General features: G+C 52.3%; 2 protein-coding genes across 5 annotated transcripts; one reads left to right on the plus strand and one right to left on the minus strand.

Annotated features, from left to right (window-relative positions):
- Window positions 1–30: 30 nt before the first annotated feature.
- Window positions 31–2,654, minus strand: TMEM208 (transmembrane protein 208). Of its 2 annotated transcripts, none has more exons than XM_004583938.4 (6): window positions 2,518–2,654; window positions 1,900–1,995; window positions 896–955; window positions 670–806; window positions 420–504; window positions 31–309 (listed from the first exon to the last, which is right to left on the minus strand). In XM_004583938.4, exons 1-6 carry the CDS (start codon window positions 2,521–2,523, stop codon window positions 172–174), a joined length of 522 nt encoding a protein of 173 aa, XP_004583995.2. In that variant the 5' UTR covers window positions 2,524–2,654; the 3' UTR covers window positions 31–171. The 2 variants fall into 2 exon arrangements, 1 of the variants encoding a protein (XP_004583995.2); XR_009246825.1 differs by having other exon boundaries at window positions 275–309; window positions 644–806.
- A 2-nt stretch (window positions 2,655–2,656) lies between these two features.
- On the plus strand, window positions 2,657–16,382 carry LOC105941757 (Leucine-rich repeat-containing protein 29). Of its 3 annotated transcripts, none has more exons than XM_036492678.2 (7): window positions 2,657–2,768; window positions 6,509–6,610; window positions 12,488–13,480; window positions 14,434–14,649; window positions 14,779–14,922; window positions 15,094–15,308; window positions 15,411–16,382. In XM_036492678.2, exons 1-7 carry the CDS (start codon window positions 2,745–2,747, stop codon window positions 15,577–15,579), a joined length of 1,863 nt encoding a protein of 620 aa, XP_036348571.2. In that variant the 5' UTR covers window positions 2,657–2,744; the 3' UTR covers window positions 15,580–16,382. The 3 variants fall into 3 exon arrangements, with proteins under 3 accessions (XP_036348571.2, XP_058530771.1, XP_058530772.1); XM_058674788.1 differs by lacking the exon at window positions 2,657–2,768 and adding an exon at window positions 2,783–2,920; XM_058674789.1 differs by lacking the exon at window positions 2,657–2,768 and adding an exon at window positions 2,938–3,236.
- Window positions 16,383–17,567: the final 1,185 nt, after the last annotated feature.

Genomic DNA, 17,567 nt, shown 5'->3' on the forward strand with positions numbered 1-17,567 from the left:
CATCCCTTCAGTATCACCCACAGCCACTGCTTACATTCAGTTGTTTATTCATCAATCCTACACTCCAGATCTCCGTGAGCCCTGCACTAGGTCCTCTCTGCTCCAGGCATGGGGGCCAGGCAGCCCTCTAAGAGCCACCTAAGGGCCGGCAGCCCATGACCACATCCATGGCTACAATCGTTTCATCTGTCGCCGCTCCTGTCGACGCTGACGCTTCTCGTTGTGCTCTGGCACCGGGGCACCACTGTCTGCCGTGAACCAGGGGCCCAGCACATTGACCCACAGGAGGTAAAGGGCCCGGCCTGGAGCCTAGGGGAGAAAAGGTAACTTGAAGCCTTGTGCTAGGAATGAGAGACAGGGAAGGGTAGATGTCCCATCCTAGAGCTTCCATTCCCTCCACCACCCCCCAGGCCACATACCAGAAGCCAGAAAGCCCAGATGTAGAGGGAGAAGCAACTGAGCACTTGCACAATGGCTGTCAGCAGGATCACGTCCTTGAGGTGCCTGGGGGGGGGAAGGAAGGGAGGCTGTCGAGGACAGCAGACGGGTCCCAGTCCAGCTCCCTCCTGCCCTCTTCAAGGTATAAGGAGCTGTGGACCATGGGCTATAGGGGTCCCAGCGCCCCAGCCTTGGGGCCGCTCACCTGGGCTGGCGGTGGGGGACACTCACTCTGCCATGCCCTGTTCCATGTTGAGGTCCATGCCACCATCTACCAGGGCCCCATCCTCAGAGAAGGCTGCCCGTGCCATCGAGCTCATCGAGTGGTAGCTGGCCCCGTAGACTGCCAGACTAAAGGCCAGAGCCATCTGCAGGGCAAGAGGAATGGGGAAGTCAAGGCCACCAGTCACTCACCCTATGGACACTGTGCCCATCTGCTTCCTGGAAGGATACTTACCCAGGCCCAAAATGAGGCAGAAGAGTAGAAAAAGACCAAGGTCACAAGGCAATAAATGGCCTGTAAACAAACACAGGATCAGGCTGAGGTCAAAAGCTGCCAGCAGATGGGTCTTAGCATGGCACTTCCAAGTGCCTGTTGGGACACCTACACCCTATGTTGAAATGCCTGACTCTGCTACCAACCCAGCTTCCTGCAGATGCACAGCCTGGAGAGCAACTGGTCACAGCATAAGTAACTGGATTGTTTTCAGCTCTTCGCTTTAGCCTGACCCAGCACTGGCTGTTGCAGGCATCTGGAGAGTAAACTGGTAAATGGAAACTCTGTCACTCCAATAAATCAATAAAATAAAAAGCTACCCCAAACTATGGACCTCCCTCAAATCTAATCATTCAAGTTGGCCATAGGAAGAAGTTGTTCTATGGTTTGGAGAAGGGCCCTATTTTGAGTTCCAAGTATCCAATCACCCAAGTCAACCCAGAAAAAAAAAAGTTCTTATATTTATTCTTCTCCTTTTATTATTTATTTGAAAGGCAGAGAGAGAGTTCTCCCCTCCACTGCTTCCTTCCCCAAATGCCTCCAGCAGCCAGGCTGGGCCAGGCTAAAACCAGTTGCCTGGACCTCAATCTGGTTTACCCTGTGGGCAGCTGGGACCAACTGCTTGGGCCATCATCTGCCGCTTCCCAGGGTGCCATCAGCAGGATGCTGGAATGGACAGCAGAGGCAGGACTTGAACCCAAGCCCTCTGATGTAGAACAGGTGCCTCCCAAATGGCAGCTTGAACGACTGTACCAAATGCCCACCCCATAAGAAACCCTGTGTTTGGGGGTGGGCAGGGTGCTCAACACAGGAAGACCTCATGTCCTCCATTCTGTCTTGTGTTCTGGTGTTTCTGATTGCTGTTCTCTGCTGGGGCCTTGGCATCGGGGTACCACACCTCACCAGACAGCGCCCAGACCTATGGATCTCCAGTCACACACAGAAACAGGGAGGCAGGTACTTACATTGGCCCCCAGGATGATGCGCAGGTAGAACTTGAGGGTCTCTCTGTTCTCTTCAAAGATCTGCTTCTTCCCTCTCGTGCCCACTTTGCCCTTGGGCTGCAGAGATGAAGTGAGACATCAGGCCTCTTCGCCCCCACCACCTGGGGCTGGCTCACCACTGCTCCATCGGCCCCTCAGTTGGGTCTTTTGGCGCTAAAGCCGAACACGATCCCTGGAATTTCCAGCCGCCCCTTATCGGGCCCACCCCTGGAGAGCTGACACCATCTCCCCTACAGCCGCCCCAACCCCCACCCCAGGTGCTGTGGCTGCGTCTTCTCGCCCGCGGACAGCCCATTCCCAGGCTAAACTGGACAGCCAGGTCCAATTAGGGGCTGATAACTCCCTCGGGGACACTCTGGCACGGAAATGAATGGCGTTTCTCAGATCTCTGCTGCAGCAGCTCAGCTCCAGCTCGGAAGCCCACCTCCCCCAATAACAACACCAATTCTGGTATGGTCTTGCGCTGCCATCTCCCCTCCCCTCGCTCGTTCTAGTACAGTCCAGCAATCGGAGTACGCCCTTCCAGCCTCCCGCGGACACTCTGCCTATGCAGACCACGTTCTCCTCAGTCCTGCTTACCGCCATGATGCGACGTAAAGGCACGGCAGGATAAAGAACCGAAAACCAACTAAGCCGCAGTCAGTAGGTACCACATCGGCAGCGCATGCACTTCCGGTGCAGAACGAACTCGTCAGGCTCCTATACGGAAATGGGGGTCCACTTCCTTCCCAAGCACCGCCTCCAAGTGCAGGCGGGACTACATTTCCCAGATATCCCCGCGCGGGGGCGGAGGCGGCGGGGATGCGATGGCGGAGTCGCTGCCTCTGGAGGTGAGAGGAAGCCGTCCTCAGGCCTGGGTCCGGACAGTCCCCGCCTTCGGGGTCCCGGGCTTCGGGGGAGGGGCTGTGAGATAGCTAAACCCGGCCCCTCCCTCGTGGCGGTAATAACACGCCAGACGGATTCCGGGACCTGCCAGCTTTCGGTAACGGCCGAGTCTTGGGGCCACTCCATCCCCTTAGCTTGGGGGACCATTCTCTCCTTCCCTCTCAGCCCCAAGAGACTGCCCTGTCACCTTAGCAAAGACAGGTGCTCTGGCCATCCCCTTCCCTGGAGCTGGCCGTCCCCTCCCCTCATTTCTGGAAGATGTCCTTTCCATGCCGTCATTCCCGGAGCGTTACCGGCCTCCTCCCCATTGGCCCCTGGGGATAGGATAGTCGGCCAGGGAGAGACGCTGCCTCCTCTCCCTGGCAGCGTGGAGCAGTCTGTTCCAACTCCGGAATTGATGGCTGAGGACTAAAGTGAGGACAGGCCTGCGACGCACTCTCTAGGCCCCTAGTGATGGCTCTCCCCCCACAGAATGTTTGCAAAAGCGCTCTGCTCTCCCCAGCTGGGAGACAGCGTCTTTGCCCCTTGGCTTTTGGAATGCCTCTCCCTCCCTTACCCTGAGGGTTGGCAGCCCCATCTTGTCTGGGCACAGGACACCCTTTCCCATCAAGCCTGGAATGGTAATTACTGCCCTTAGCAGAAAATAGGCCTACTCCCGCCGCACGGAGACCCCTACAGTGGCACCCCTGGGTCCCTTGGCCCCTTGGCCCTGGAGGATAACCATGTATCTGCATACATCCTCTAGTAGCCCCTTGGGGTGGGGTTCAGTGGGATTGGCACTGCATCATCAGCCCTGCCTTCAGTCTGGAAAGATCAACCCACTACCCGCCCTGCCCTTCCCAGCTTAATGAATAGTTTCCCAACCTATTCCAATGGTAACAGCTTTGCTCCTGGGGTGGGTGGCTCAGCCCCTACAGGACAGGCTTTGCTGCTTGGTCACAGTCTCAATCCCTCTCAATCCCCATCAATACTGTCCTCCCCAAACACCCAGCCCCCTTGGCTCCAAAGCCTCTTCTCCCTGTGCTCCTCGAAGTAATTGCCTGCTTCATCTTCCCACCCCTTCCTTCCCAGAGCAAACTTTTGGTGAAAAAACAGAGGTAGAGGATTGTCCGTTCTTGCTTTAATGCAGTTTAGGTATTGACTGGATACCTCCTTTCTGCTGGAAGGAGAGGTGAGACTGGGCTTGTGATATCACGGTTCAAGAAAGGCATGGCAGGAAAGAGGCCCATGTAGGCCAAAGGAAGCAGACATGCTGTGTTTGTAGAACAGTAGGGGCACTGGATCTGGCCAAGCATGGAGGCCTAGCAGTGCTGCCCCCAGGAGTGGAAATGTCATCCCAGGAAATTGGGGAAACCCTGGAGGTTTTCATCAGGGATGTGTTGCATTTGGAGAAAAAAAAATATTTTAAGGAAATTAACCTTGTGATAGTTTACTGAATGGATTATCAAGGATGAAATTGGAGACCAAAAAGTCAGGTGGGAGACTGTGGGAGGAATCTGGGTCTGGAGTGATCAAAACTTGACCACTAAGGTGGTAAGATTGCAAAGGAAAACAGTAACAGCAATCCATTAGTCATTTGTGAATTGTCAAACATTGTATATACGATGTGCATACATGATATATTTATATGTATAAAGTTGAAGCTTGTCATCTGGATTTTTTTTAAATGTATTTGTCTTGCAAATATGGAAACTAAAGCTCAGGGGGGTCAAACACCTTGCTTGAGGTCACCCACCTATGAAGTCCTAGTGCTGGGGTTAGACTGAACCTGGCAGAAAATGAGATTAGCCTGTTTGAATACCTATGCTTTGCATGAATATGAAGAGTCAAAAATACTCTGCAGACCTTCAGGTGGGGTGCACTGAAGGGGGAAGTTGGGAGGAGGGGCTGTTTTGGACTGAGCCAGAATTTGAATCTCACTTGAGTTTAGGGGCATGGTGAAGCATCCGGGTGACAGATTCCGTGGATAACTGATCAGTAATATTGGACTAGCACTTAGATAATAGAAGAATGTGAGGCTATTAAGTTGTGTGTTATTTCTCAATTGGTAAACAGAAAATCAAAAGACCCAGATCTGAGCCCTGGTAGCCACAAAAGAATCCAGAAGCAGGGCAATTGGAATGCTGGGTGAAACCTTAGAAAATAATCTGATAGGTTTCAAGGAAGAAAGATTCCAAAAATAGTGACTAGTAAACAACCTTGGTCTCACAGCCATCTCTGTTCCCAGGCCCCTTTAGGACTTCCAGTCTTTTTTTTTTTTTTTTCCCATTCATTTTTTTTTAATTTTTATTTTTATTAATATTTAGCGTTATGTGACAGTTTCATAGGCTCTGGGAATCCCCCCACCCCTCCCCCTCCCCTCCCCCCTGGTAGATTCCTCCACCTTGATGCAGCATTACAGTTCAAATTCAATCAAGATTCTTTCCTTGCAAACATATACTAAGTATGGAGTCCAGCTACTTATTGTCCAGATGGGTTGAACAGTTTCTTGGGGAGACCATTTCTGGTCCGAAGTCAGAGCTGGTATAATATCATCACAGTCAATTAAGAGTCCCAATATAACATCAACAGCAATTTGCAATATTATGGAATTGACATGGTTTTGAGTAACCAGTATGTTAAAAAAAAAAACAGGTCCTAACCACAACCTATGATTAGCTCATTGATATCTCAATTTTAGTTTATATACAGGACCGGACCGGCTGCTATATACCTTGAAAAGGCTATAGGGTACCATTCAGCTGTGTCGTGTCTATTTCATTTTAGTATTTAGCCATTTGTTGTGTTGAAGTATAATTTTGTTGATCTTGGCAGATTTTGGGATAATCTAGACTGGCTTGTAACTCTAACAAGATATTTGTCAACATTTAAGGTGCAGAACATTTTTTTGGGGGGGAGGGTGTGCAGGAAAATCCTCAACACCATGGTGAGGAGTGACTAATCTTTGTGTCCCACCCAGCAAGGCATGAGCCAATCCACGCCAGCTCTTTCCTGTCAGATTTCAAGCTCTATTTTCTGTTGTTTGTCTATTTATTTTAGGTTTTTTTTTTTAGTTTGTATGATTGTTTGTTTGCTGTGAGGGGTTTTCGAAGCGATCCCAATGGTCACCGCGAGGGAGGGCAGGGGTCCAGAGTTGGAGCCAGTCTTAATTACCTATAGCCTTGCAGCCTCTTACATAGGTGGAGGGAAGGCCAGTACCTCCTAGCCTGGGTCTTATTAGAACTGAATCTTATCAGCTGGTTGAGAAGGCAAGTTGGCAGCGGAGAAAAATGGGAAAGGTGTGTATATATGTCCCAGAACTTGACCTGCGAGGACAGGAAGTAGAGCTATAATTTCCTGGGAATCAGAAAAGGAACACCTAACTTGCTTTACAAGCTCTTTTACTACATTAAATCATTTTTATAACAACTCATTTAAATCTATAGTTGCCATTTTTAGAGAAAAAAAAAAGAGGTGTAATTATCAGACCCCCTGCACAAGGTTTTTCAATCCAATTGGGTAGGATGTCTGATAGCTGTTAGGTGGGACAAGCTTCACCCAGACAGATGTCAGGAAAGGTTCGTTTTCCACAGATACCTTGAGGCTGGTGAGAGGAAGTACCCTCAGATGCACAGTGCTTATTAACTAGAGTAGGTGCCAAAAGCCCCTCTTCTAACAGCCCCCAACACCTGTCTTTTTCCATCAGATGCTCACATACATTCTGAGCTTCCTGCCTCTGTCAGATCAGAAAGAGGCCTCCCTCGTGAACCGGACTTGGTACTGTGCAGCTCAGAATGCCCTCCGGGAGGTAAGGCCCCCACCCCTACCCTGCCCATCGTCTGTTATCTTCCCAGCCTGCTTGTTGTCCTGCTGATATATCATCCATCCATCCATGCCCATATGTACGTACATACATACATGTGTACGCACAGGACTTGGGGTTGCAGTGCTGGGGTTCAACACATGAAGAAGACACAGTTTCCCCAAGGGGGGCCCATCAAGTGAAGAAGGACAAATCACAGGAATGATTGTGCTGTGGCACTGGAATGAAAGGGTACCAGGTGGGTCATAGAGAAGGGTGGCCACGGGACAGTGATAGCCTTATAAAAGGCTTCCTGGAGACATAGGGTGAGGGGAAAGGTTGTTCTTCCAGGACTGATAACAGCACTGGGAAGCCCTCAAGGGGTGGAATGGTTCTGGCAATGACCTTTCAAGTTCCCTGTGGCTGGAGCTGAGCTGTGTGTGGGAGAGGTGGCAAGGATGAGGCTGGCTGAGCCAGAGCCTGGGCTTTCTCTTGATCACTGTTGTGGTGAGACAGGCCAGTGACCAGGTGTGCTTTGTGCCTTAAAAAACCACAGTGCAGGGCTCGGCAGCGTGGCCTAGTGGCTAAGGTCCTCGCCTTGATCCCATATGGCTGCTGGTTCTAATCCCGGCAGCTCCACTTCCTCTCTATCTCTCCTCCTCTCAGTATATCTGACTTTGTAATAAAAATAAAATAAATCTTTAAAAAAAAATAAAAAAAATAAAAAAAAAAAAAAAAAAAAAAAACCACAGTGCAGAATGGACTGAATCTAAGGAAGCTACCCAGCTGGGAGATAAATGCAGACAAGGCAAGCAGCGGTAGCTCGTTGTTTTCATTTTGATTTCTTTGTTAATGAAGTTGAAGAGTTCTTCTCATTAGTTGACCATTTGTATTTTCCTTTTTTTTGTTTTTTTCATGTTCTTTATCCACTTAACTATTGTCTTGATTTTCTTTTTCAATTTGTATGACATGTTTGCATATGAAAGATATTTGTGTATTTGTTGAAGTATATTCCTAGTATATTTTTCTTTTGACTTACAGATGTTTTTATTGATGAGATACAGAAATTAAATTTCTAAGTTGGTGATTCTGGACATCTTTTTTATTTGTTTCTTTGTTTCTTAAACATAAAAGACCCTTTCAGAGATTTGATAAATATACATTCATATTTTTCTTTTCTTTAAAATAGACTTTTTTTTTTTAAGGAAGTATTATGTTTACAGCACAATTGTTTCTTCTGTCTTCTGGTCTGAATTGTGTTTTTTGTTTTTTGTTCTTTTTTTTTATTTCATTGGTGACATTAATTTTGATAATGTCATGAAGAAGCTAAACTGATTTGTTTTCAAATAGTCACATCAACATTTATGTCTTATCTCCCCTAGCCTGTTAATTTGAAAGCTCCCATATCATGTGTTGAATGAGTGGGTATAAAGAGGGCCTGCTGTGAATTCTCAGTGTCATTGATGTCGCTGGCTAAAGGAGTTTGATTTTAGACTTATGAGTCATCTTTGGTGACATCCAGGATTGTTGGACTTGTGTGTGAGAAACTCAAGAGAATGTTCTGGGTAAAACATAGATATGAGTGTTTTGAAAAAATGGATGGATGTTGAAGCCACATTGCTGAGCAGCTTCTCCCAGAGAATTCCCCAGGGTGGGACACGGGTGCAGGGTTCTGGGAAGGGGGAGCTGCCTAGAGAGGAGGGCTGAGGAAAAAGAGGAGGCAACAAAATCAAAAACAGCAACAGCAACAACCAGGAAAGCCTATAAAGGACTGAGCGGACAGTGGTAAGTGCCACAGAATCCAGCAAAGTAGGTAACAGCTAGTGTCCATGATCTGTGATCTCCAAAAGCTTCTGGAATATTTAGCATGGGGAGAAAGCCAGGAGGGCAGAGGGCTTGAATGAGAGATGAAAGGAAATGCAGAGTGACTTCACTTGCAAGGAATTTCCTCCTCATGGGAGGAAGGAAATTAGTGGGACAGAGATGAGGAGAGGGTGTTGTGACCAAGCAAGTTAGACCTCTACTTGGGATGCCTGGGTTCAAGCTCTACCTCAGCATCCAATCCAGCTTCCTGCTATTGTGTGCCCTGGGAGGCAGCAGATGATGGCTCAAGTACTTGGGGCCCAGGTACCCATGTGGGAGACCTGGTGGAGTTCATGGTTCCTTGCTTCAAGCTGGCTGAGCCATAGTTGTTTTAGGCCTTTGGGAAAAGAGCTAGTGGGTGGAGATAAACACACACACTCTCTCTCTGGCTCTGCCTTTCAAATAAATAACCTTAAGTAGGGCAGAAATGAGAGCTTGAGGTGGACTTGACAAAGGGATCTTGATTAGGAGAAATTTCAAATTGTATTAAAGTATTTACAAAAGAGGCACTAGAGAAGGGATGAATGTACAGAGGAGAGGGGTCAGGAATGGCAGGTGCCACCTGAAGTGGGGGCGGAGACAGGCTTCGGTGCACAGAGCTGACTTGGGGAGGAGAGAGAGGATGTCACCTCTTCCTGAGGAAGCAGGGGTGGGAATGCAGAGCTGTTTGTGGAGGAAGTGCTTCGGAGCATCCACTTCCTCAGCGGTCTCTTTGCTTGGGCACGTTGGAGGCCAAGTTGTCTTAGGATAGTGGGAAAAGAGGTGGCAGCTAGGGCCTCAGCAGAGAGCCTGGGAGTGGTCACAGGACAGAAGAAAGATGGAAAATTCCCAGAGACACACAGAGAGGCTGTGGACATCCAGGGTTACTGTCAATGCCTGATACTGTGCTGGAGCAGGGTGCAGAGTTGGGGACAGCACGGAGGAAGACACAGCGGTTAGGAATCTGTAGTGGGGAGGGTGGGGAGCAAGCAGAAGCTAAAAGGAGCCTGGGGTCTTGCAATTAAAGTCTACGCACACGTGAGGCCCATCGGGAATGCAGGGAAAGCATTTAGGAAGGGAGTGTTTGGCCTGAGCCTGAGCCAGGAACCAATGTCTGCCCTACAGAAAAGGTTGCTGAGTGGAAGCAGGCAGCATGGCCCATGAAACTGGGGAGCAAGGAGAATGAGCATGGCAAGAGGTAGGCTGGAGAAGGATGCAGGGCCTTGGAGGGTAGCCAGGAAACCTCAACATACCCTGTGCACATGGGGCCCCAACTGAGAGTGTGAAGAGTATGGCCTGATTTGCCCTCTGGAAGGCACGTCCTGGTGACGAGAGCAGGGTGAACTGGGGTCAGAGACCTGGAGGCCGCAACCTAGAGGAGGATGCTGCTGTGATATGCCTGGTGGAGCACACTAGACCACACTGAGGCGGCAGGGGAGGGCAGCAGAGGGACAGGGAAATGGCACAAAGGGACTTTGGGTGTTGTGGATATGGGAATAGGGAGGATTCCAAAACACCCGGGTTCTCAGCACTCCCCTCAAACCTCCCTGGAATGTGGTAAGATTTTTTGAGAAGGAAGATAAGGCAGTTAATTCAAATTTGGGCATGTTGTGCTGATATTACCTAGAGTGACTTCAGAAAGCAGTTGGTTCCCACCACAATTAAGTGGGTCAGAAAGAAAGCAGAAATAAGTATCCTGGAAGGGCTTTTCCTGGGCCCTTGCAGTTTAAGTCCAGGTGATCTCAAGAGCAGAGTGTAGACTTAGCTGCCATCTCCATCCCACCAAGCAAAATGATGGCAGACCAGAGTGGTCGCCACCTTCCCTTCCTCCCTTCCAGTAGTTGGAGTTCCTTCCAGGCAATTCTTACCTGTGTTTCAGATGGCACCATGCGAGCAGCCAGCCATGGACTTGGGGCCTAAGGTGCTGCCTCAGATCTGCCTGTTTGCTTTGGTCATAGGGAGGCAGCAGAGTGGGGAGAACATTCCTGGCATGCATGTGCTGATGAAAGGCAGGCTAAGCACCTGCCATGGCTGCAACTGCCAGAGCGGGGGCTGAGGGACTCACAGGCTGCCCATCTGTGAGGGGAGAGGACAGGCATGGCCCTGCAGCCAGCTCCGTCACAAGCATTTCCTGTGTCCAGCATGAGACTGACTCACCTGTCAATCAGGAATGGTGGCAGTGGCTGGGTGCATGCCGTTCCTTCTTTTTAAAAGTATTTCCTCTCTGTCCTTCCCCACCCTTCTCTCCACCCTCACACTGGGATCCACCCCAACTCTCCTTGCATGTGGGAGTCGAATGGGCCTTGGGAGAGTTTCCATGACCCCAGCAGGAGGGGAGCTGTGGCGAGCACTCCCCTCATCCGGAATGACCAGAAATGGGGGCCCCTGATTTCTGTGAAAGAGGCCAGAAGCTGGCTTCTGTCCCTTCTCCACACTCCTTTCCATCATGGCCGTCTCACATGGCTGCAGCTCTCTCAGGCAGAAACCAGACCAGTTTCTCCCCTAGGAATGGATTCCACGTTTCCTAGTTTCCTGGAAGAATCCTATTGCTAAGTAGCTTGCCAGAGCACATCCTGTATGCTGTCTGATTCCCCGTGTGTGGATATAAGCAGGGAACAGCAGTTAGGGACAGATGGATTGACAGGAGGCTTGCCTTGCCACACCAGGGAACACCAAAGGGAGCGTCCTTTGCAGTACATTTGTCTGCAGCTTGGAGCTGGGATTTTAGAAGACAGGACTACACCACCTTCTGTCTACAGGCCTGTTCCACACACATTACACCAGCTTCCCTTGGGCATTCTTTAGCACAAGATTAGGGAAGATTCTGTGACAGCATTTCCATCACAGGGGCTCTTGCACAAGCCAGCTTATTCTCAAGGCTGGGTGCTGAGCTCACCTATCAAGTCCCATCCCATTTCAGCTGTGTGCACCCCATGCTCGTACCCCTGTTCCCCCACAGCAGGGCCAGCTCAACTTCCTTGGCACTTCTGAGACTTGCCCTGTTGCAGTGCTGTCCACAGAAATGGGAGGCTTCTCCTTCCTTCCTCAGACGCAAAGTTGTCTGGTTCAGAAATGTGTTGCAGGGTCACAAACACATTTACATTTTTTTTATTTTATTTTTATTGGAAAGATAGATTTACAGAGAGAAGGAGAAACAGAAAGATCTTGCACCCAATGGTTCACTCCCCAAGTGGCTGCAAAGGCTGGAGCTGAGCTGATCCAAAGCTAGGAGCCTCTTCCAGGTCTCCCACACAGATGCAGGGTCCCAAGGCCTTGACCCACCCTCTGCTGCTTTCCCAGGTCACAAGGAGCTGGATGGGTAGTAGAACAGCTGGTACATGAACCAGTGCCCATACAGGGTGCCAGCATTTGCATCCAATTGGGCCATCACACTGACCCCCACAATCACAATCACATCTTGAACTCAAGCAGCCAGGGCACAATCCTGGGTAGTCTGCATCTTAGTTCATGCGTGTGCGCACATGCGCACACACACAACGAATCTTGTGGAACATTCATGTGTCTGAGATATTCTCAGGCCACCGGAGGACCTAGGACTTGCTGCTTTTCCCAGTCCCCTGGCTCTTGGGCCGTAGAGTTGTAGTAATACCTGTCTTGCTTCTTCCTGTTTTAAGTTCCCCTGAAGGCTTTGAATGGGCTCCTAGGAAGTGAGGGGGCTTGCCACTTAGCTAATACCAACTCCCTGGCATAAGACTGAGCCAATGAAACAGCCTCTTGAAAGTCCCAAAAGCTGGGATCTGGCTTGCTGTGTTCTGGTCTCTGGGTCACATTCCAGCCCCCCTATGCTCAGTGTGCCATTACCCCACTGTGTCCCTGACCCCTTCTCCACCCAGCATCCAGTCATGTCCATCACTAACCTTCCCCTACAACCTTCTCTCAGCATGACAGATCCTGAGCTCCACTCCCTCCCCTATCCCTACCCCTGCCCACCGAACCACATGACTCCACCCACTGAGGTGGGTTTCACTGTAGAAGGGCCCTGGGTGGAAGACTGACCTCAGGCCCACTGCTGCCCTGTAGATCAACGTGCGGTACAACATCCCCGTGTCCCCTGCCTCCCTCCCGGCCATCAAGAGACTGGGCCTCAGGGCCATCTCCTGCATTGGCCTCATCAACCTGGATGCTTCACCAGCTTCACACCAGGTACTGCAGTCTGTTGCTCACTACCTAGGCCCGCATCTGCAGAGCTTGTGCCTGGGCGGAGGCAGCCCCACGGAGGCCTCCTTTGTGGCCCTGATCCTGGGCTGCCCAGCTCTGCGTATACTTGACCTCAGTGGCTGCAACAGCCTCTTCACATCAGGCACACTATTGGCCCAACCCGAGACAGCACAAAGTGTCCGGAAGGCTCTGAGTGGCCTCCGAGAGCTCCACCTGGCTGGCCTACGGGACCTGGCTGACCCCAGCTTCAATCAGCTCAGCAGCTGTGCACCCAGCCTGGAACACCTCTCTTTGGCCTACTGTCACCTCACCTTCGAGCCAGGCCTGGCCCGGGGCTCTGCTGGCTCCCAGGACTACCCCCCCTCCAAACTCTCCTTCAGCAACCTGCTCCGATTTGTGAGGGAGAGAGCCAGCAGGCTGCATGCCCTGGACCTGGGTGGCACTGGCTTGCAAGCTGAGGCCCTCAAGGCTCTGGGCCAAGTGCCTGGGCTGCAGCTGCAGGAGTTAAGCCTGCACAGCTGTCGAGATCTCTCCACAGAGGCCGTGGCTACCCTGTGCCGCCAGCAGCCAGGCCTTACTTCACTGGACCTCAGTGGATGCTCAGAACTGACTGATGGGGCACTCTTGGCTGTGAGCCGGGGCCTGCGACACCTGCAGCGCCTATGCCTGGGGAAGCTACAGCGCCTGACAGATGCAGGATGTACAGCCCTGGGGGGCCTGCGGCACCTGCGGAGTCTGGACATGGCTGGATGCTGCCTGGTGAGCGGGCGGGAATTGGCCCAGGCTCTGGGCCCTGTGCATGGAGTGCCACGCCCCCTGGCCTCCCTCACGCTGGCCTACTGTTCTTCACTGAAGGTGAGCCCACTGTTCTTGTCCTTCACTCTGGGGGCTGGGCCTGGGAGGGACCACAGGCTGGTAGTGAGCCATGAACTTGGGCTCAGTCTGGAAGGACAGAAACCTCAGTAGCTGCTGCCAGCACCCCTCCTGAGGCTCTTGGGGGCACAGGGAGAGGGATTTAGCCCAGTACTCCACATGCCAAGTGCCCATTGGGTGCTACAGGCTGGGGGAGGGGCACTGTTGGGGAGGCAGGGGTGCAGGAAGGGAATGGGGTGAAGAAGGCACACAGGCAGAGCCTCAGGAGGCAGTGGGAGCCCCAAGGTCATTTCATGGCATAGGCCAGCTCCTAAATCAGAGCTCAGGCCTGCCCCTCTGTGCTGCAGTGCTCACCCTGTCAGTGCAAACAGGGCATTCCCAAGCTGAAGCCTCCCTCTCCACCTTCGTTTCCTCCCTGCCCCTCTTCCCACTGGCCTCTTAGCTGCTCTCTCTCGGCCCATATTCTTGTGCCTCTGGCACCACACTCTACAAACCAGCTGCCTCTATGTTGTCATTGGCTCCTGCTGCCCTACCCTGCTGCGATCCCATAATTATATAGGAAACATCTCATTGGCTCAGCCAGAGTCAGCTGGCCACCTCTCGTCCAATCTGCCCTGGTCATAAGGCTGCCTCAGCCCACCCCTTCAACAGGGAGAAGGGAGCAGATGGGGCAGCTACCTTAGAAGTTTCCATGCACATCCTTTGTGCCCCAGCCATAGGCCTGGCCTTTGTCCTCCAGCAACCTCCTCCTGGCCTTCCACTGGCAGGGCCCACCCTTTCCATTCTGATCTCTTGGTACCAGTACAGGGATTTTGTTGCTTCTCTCTTTGGGTCATCTAATAGTTCCTTGTTGCCTGTGGGGTGGGAAGCAGACCCTGCCAAGCCTGCTGGCAGAGGCCCAAGCTGCTGCCCATCTGTCCCCATCACCCTCCTAGGATGCCTCCGTGTTCTCCATGATCCCTGGGCTGAGCCCGAGCCTCCGGGTGCTTGACTTGTCCTCCTGTGTGTCCCTCACCAACCAGACCGTGCAAGCCATCTGTACCTGCCTCACCCACCTCTCAGTTTTGCGCCTGGCTTGGTGCAAGGAGCTCCGTGACTGGGGGCTTCTGGGGCTCGGAGAGCCAAGTGAGGAACCCACGCATAAACCCCAGGTGCAAGACCCTCAAAGCTGTGGTAGGGGGTTGGGGGTTCCTGGGCTCGGCTGCCTCCTGAGTCTATCTTGAGGAACATTTGAAAGCCAGCTCAGAAAAAAGCTGAGCAGCAGGAGCTTCTACCCACAGCTACTTCCCGGGCTGGATTTTCCAGACTCAGGTCCCCAGGAGCCCTCGCTGGAGCCCCAGGGTGCCTCCCTGCTCTCGCTGCAGGCCCTGCAGGAACTGGACCTCACAGCCTGCAGCAAGCTGACCGATGCCAGTTTGGCCAAGGTGTGGGGCTGAGGACCCTGGGCCTTCCAGCATTTTTCCAAGAAGCCTTGAGTTTCTGTCGCACAAGCTTCTGCTCTGTTTTCATGCCCCTGGCCTGGGGTGGAGGAATGTGGAAGGGCCCCAGGCTCTGGATTCCCCATGGCCCACTCCATGTCACCCCCATTCCTGCAGGTGCTCCAGTTCCCCCAGCTGAGGCAACTCTCCCTGAGCCTGTTGCCAGCACTCACTGACCTGGGCTTGGTGGCTGTGGCCAGGGGCTGCCCCAGCCTGGAGCACCTAGCGCTGAGCCACTGTGGCCGCCTTAGCAATGAGGGCTGGGCCCAGGCAGGATCCTGGCCCAGGCTGCAGCACCTCAACCTATCCAGCTGCAGTCAGCTCACAGAGCAGTGAGTGAGGGGAACACAGAGCAGGGGCTGGGCTGGGCTGGGCTGGGCTGGGCTGGGATTGGCTAGGCTAGGCCAGGCACTTAGCCATTGGCTTCCCTGCAGAACCCTGGACATCATTGGGCAGGAGTGCAAGCAACTGCGGGTGTTGGATGTGGCCATGTGCCCCAGCATCGACATGGCCGCCATCAGGCGCTTTCGAGCCCGACTGCCCCAGGTGACCTGCATTCAGTCCCGTTTCGTGGGAGGGGCTGACCTGACTCTGACACTGTGAGGACAGATGGATGAGCAGCCTGCAGCTCAGCTTCCTCTACTCCACCACCCCCAACTCTGCCTTCTTGGTCTGGAGTTTGACTCAGTACCTCAGCACACCCTTCGTCCAAAACCAGGGCTGGGGTAAGCCCAGGGCCTCCCTGAGAACTTCCTGCTCTAGTCTGCCCACAGCCCAGCACATGCACTGCTGCAGGTCCCTGCAAGTGCCAGCTGTGTTGCTGCTACAGGCTTTACTCTCCTTACCCTGGTTGCCTTGATCAGATGGTCAGGCCCGTAGTGGGCTGGGTCTGGTAACAGCAGGAGCAAGTCTTGTGCCTCTTGCCTGGGCACTCCCTCTTCTTACGGGCACTATCCCAGCCCTTGTAAACACTGAGCTTTAGCAGTCAGCCTGTGGCCTCTTGTAAAACCGGACAAAATTAAAAATTCTACACCTTACCTCCTTGTCCCAAGTTTTCAGACTAAAGGACTCAGCCTCTCCCCTACTTTAATTGCAGAGGACCCAGCTCAGGATGAGGGATGACCTGAACACATGAAGGGTTACAGACAAGTGCTTCTTCACATTTGATCTGAGCCCCACAGGCTGCTCCACAGCCTGACCCTCAGCCACATCGCAGCTCCACATGATAGAAGACTTGGGAGGCCTCTCCCCCGTATCCATAATGTGCCCTGTAACAGGGGCACACCACATGAACCTGTCCCAGCCAGATCCCAGGAGACAGAGCTTGATGCCTGAACCACTAAGAGAGTGGGGCAGAGGAAAAGAGGGCAGGACCTCTGGCAGGCGAGGTTAACAGAGGTCACTTAGAAGTCAGTGACTTCCCAACAGCAGCTCTAGTAGACTGTCCAGCTGGCTTTCCAGGTATCCCCATACTTGCCCCACCTCTGTCCACCAGTTCTTGGAGCAGGTAGCCAGTGTTAAGTGCCTCCAGGTACTGTGCTTCCTGTGGGCACTGAGAGGGGCCGAAGCTCTACCAGTCCCTAAACCAGCCAGGTAGGCAAACAAGTCAACAGGCAGTGCAAATTCAGTGTGCAGGCAAGAAAAATGGACTTGGCCCGAGAGTTAAAGAAGGAACAAGGTAGAGAGAAAAATGGACAGAAGGGAGGAAAGTGGGCAGTCCAGACAGAGGGGACCCTGTTGGTTGCACCTGATCAGGCTGGAGCTAGAGTTGGGGCTGAGGGGACTGTAGACCCGGATGGGGTGCAGGGAAGATGCCAGCTTTCCCATTGCAAGCCATGAGCACCCATTTGTGGGTCAATGCCCACGTCTAGAGCCTACCCAGCTGGACTCCTAAAACCATGACTGTTAACTTAGGGGTAAAAGGGAGACATTGAAGAATATAGGGTGTGTGTGTATAATCAGATCAGATTTGTTTGTGAAAGCAATTGGAGTAACTGGTCCTGGGAGAACTGCAAAGGCAGCCCTGGTAGGTGGGAACTGGCAGGTTGTTGCCATGATGATGGGGGGTGGACACGAATTCAGCACACCCAGGAGGAACTGGTACCAATGGCAGTCTTAACCACATCTGAGATCCCTGCCCCCCAACAAGGACAGGCCATTCAAAGTGGGGTGGGGAGCCTCAGAGCCCAGGTGTGGACCCATGGGATGCTGGAGGCCCAAGGATTCCAAAAGTATGGCCTCGCCAGAGAAGGTGCCATGTTGTGTTTTCAGGGTAACATGATGACCCATCCACAGTTAAAGCAGTATTTGCAGAGGCATCAGCACAGCAAGAAAGTGGCATGCAAAAGACAGGAGGGAGAGACACTTTCTGCATGTCCTGATCATGTCCTGCAGCTGGGCCCAACACCTGCTGCCTTGGTCCTCAGGCAACTGTCCGGCTGTGGCCCTCCTCTCCCTGTGTTCCCAGATTAGGGTCTCATCAGAATGCAGGACTACACAGAATTTGCTGTGGTCAGAATCAGCAGCCTGGGGGACTCCGAGGAAAAATATAGCCTGCCCTTCAGTCCTCTCCTTTCTTGCTTCTCACCAGA

The sequence above is a fragment of the Ochotona princeps genome, chromosome 16 (genome assembly GCF_030435755.1).
Source record: "Ochotona princeps isolate mOchPri1 chromosome 16, mOchPri1.hap1, whole genome shotgun sequence".
Lineage (NCBI taxonomy): Eukaryota > Metazoa > Chordata > Mammalia > Lagomorpha > Ochotonidae > Ochotona > Ochotona princeps.

Bases quoted from the DNA above. Each gene is read 5' to 3' on its own strand.
- TMEM208 (XM_004583938.4), bottom strand. The intron at 807-895 runs GTAAGTATCCTT...CTTGCCCTGCAG, and splicing joins CTGCCTCATTTTGGGCCTGG to ATGGCTCTGGCCTTTAGTCT. The intron at 505-669 runs GTGAGTGTCCCC...TCCCCCCCCCAG, and splicing joins ATGGAACAGGGCATGGCAGA to GCACCTCAAGGACGTGATCC.
- LOC105941757 (XM_036492678.2), top strand. From the start codon at position 2,745: ATGGCGGAGTCGCTGCCTCTGGAG. The intron at 6,611-12,487 runs GTAAGGCCCCCA...GCTGCCCTGTAG, and splicing joins CTCAGAATGCCCTCCGGGAG to ATCAACGTGCGGTACAACAT. The intron at 15,309-15,410 runs GTGAGTGAGGGG...GCTTCCCTGCAG, and splicing joins TGCAGTCAGCTCACAGAGCA to AACCCTGGACATCATTGGGC.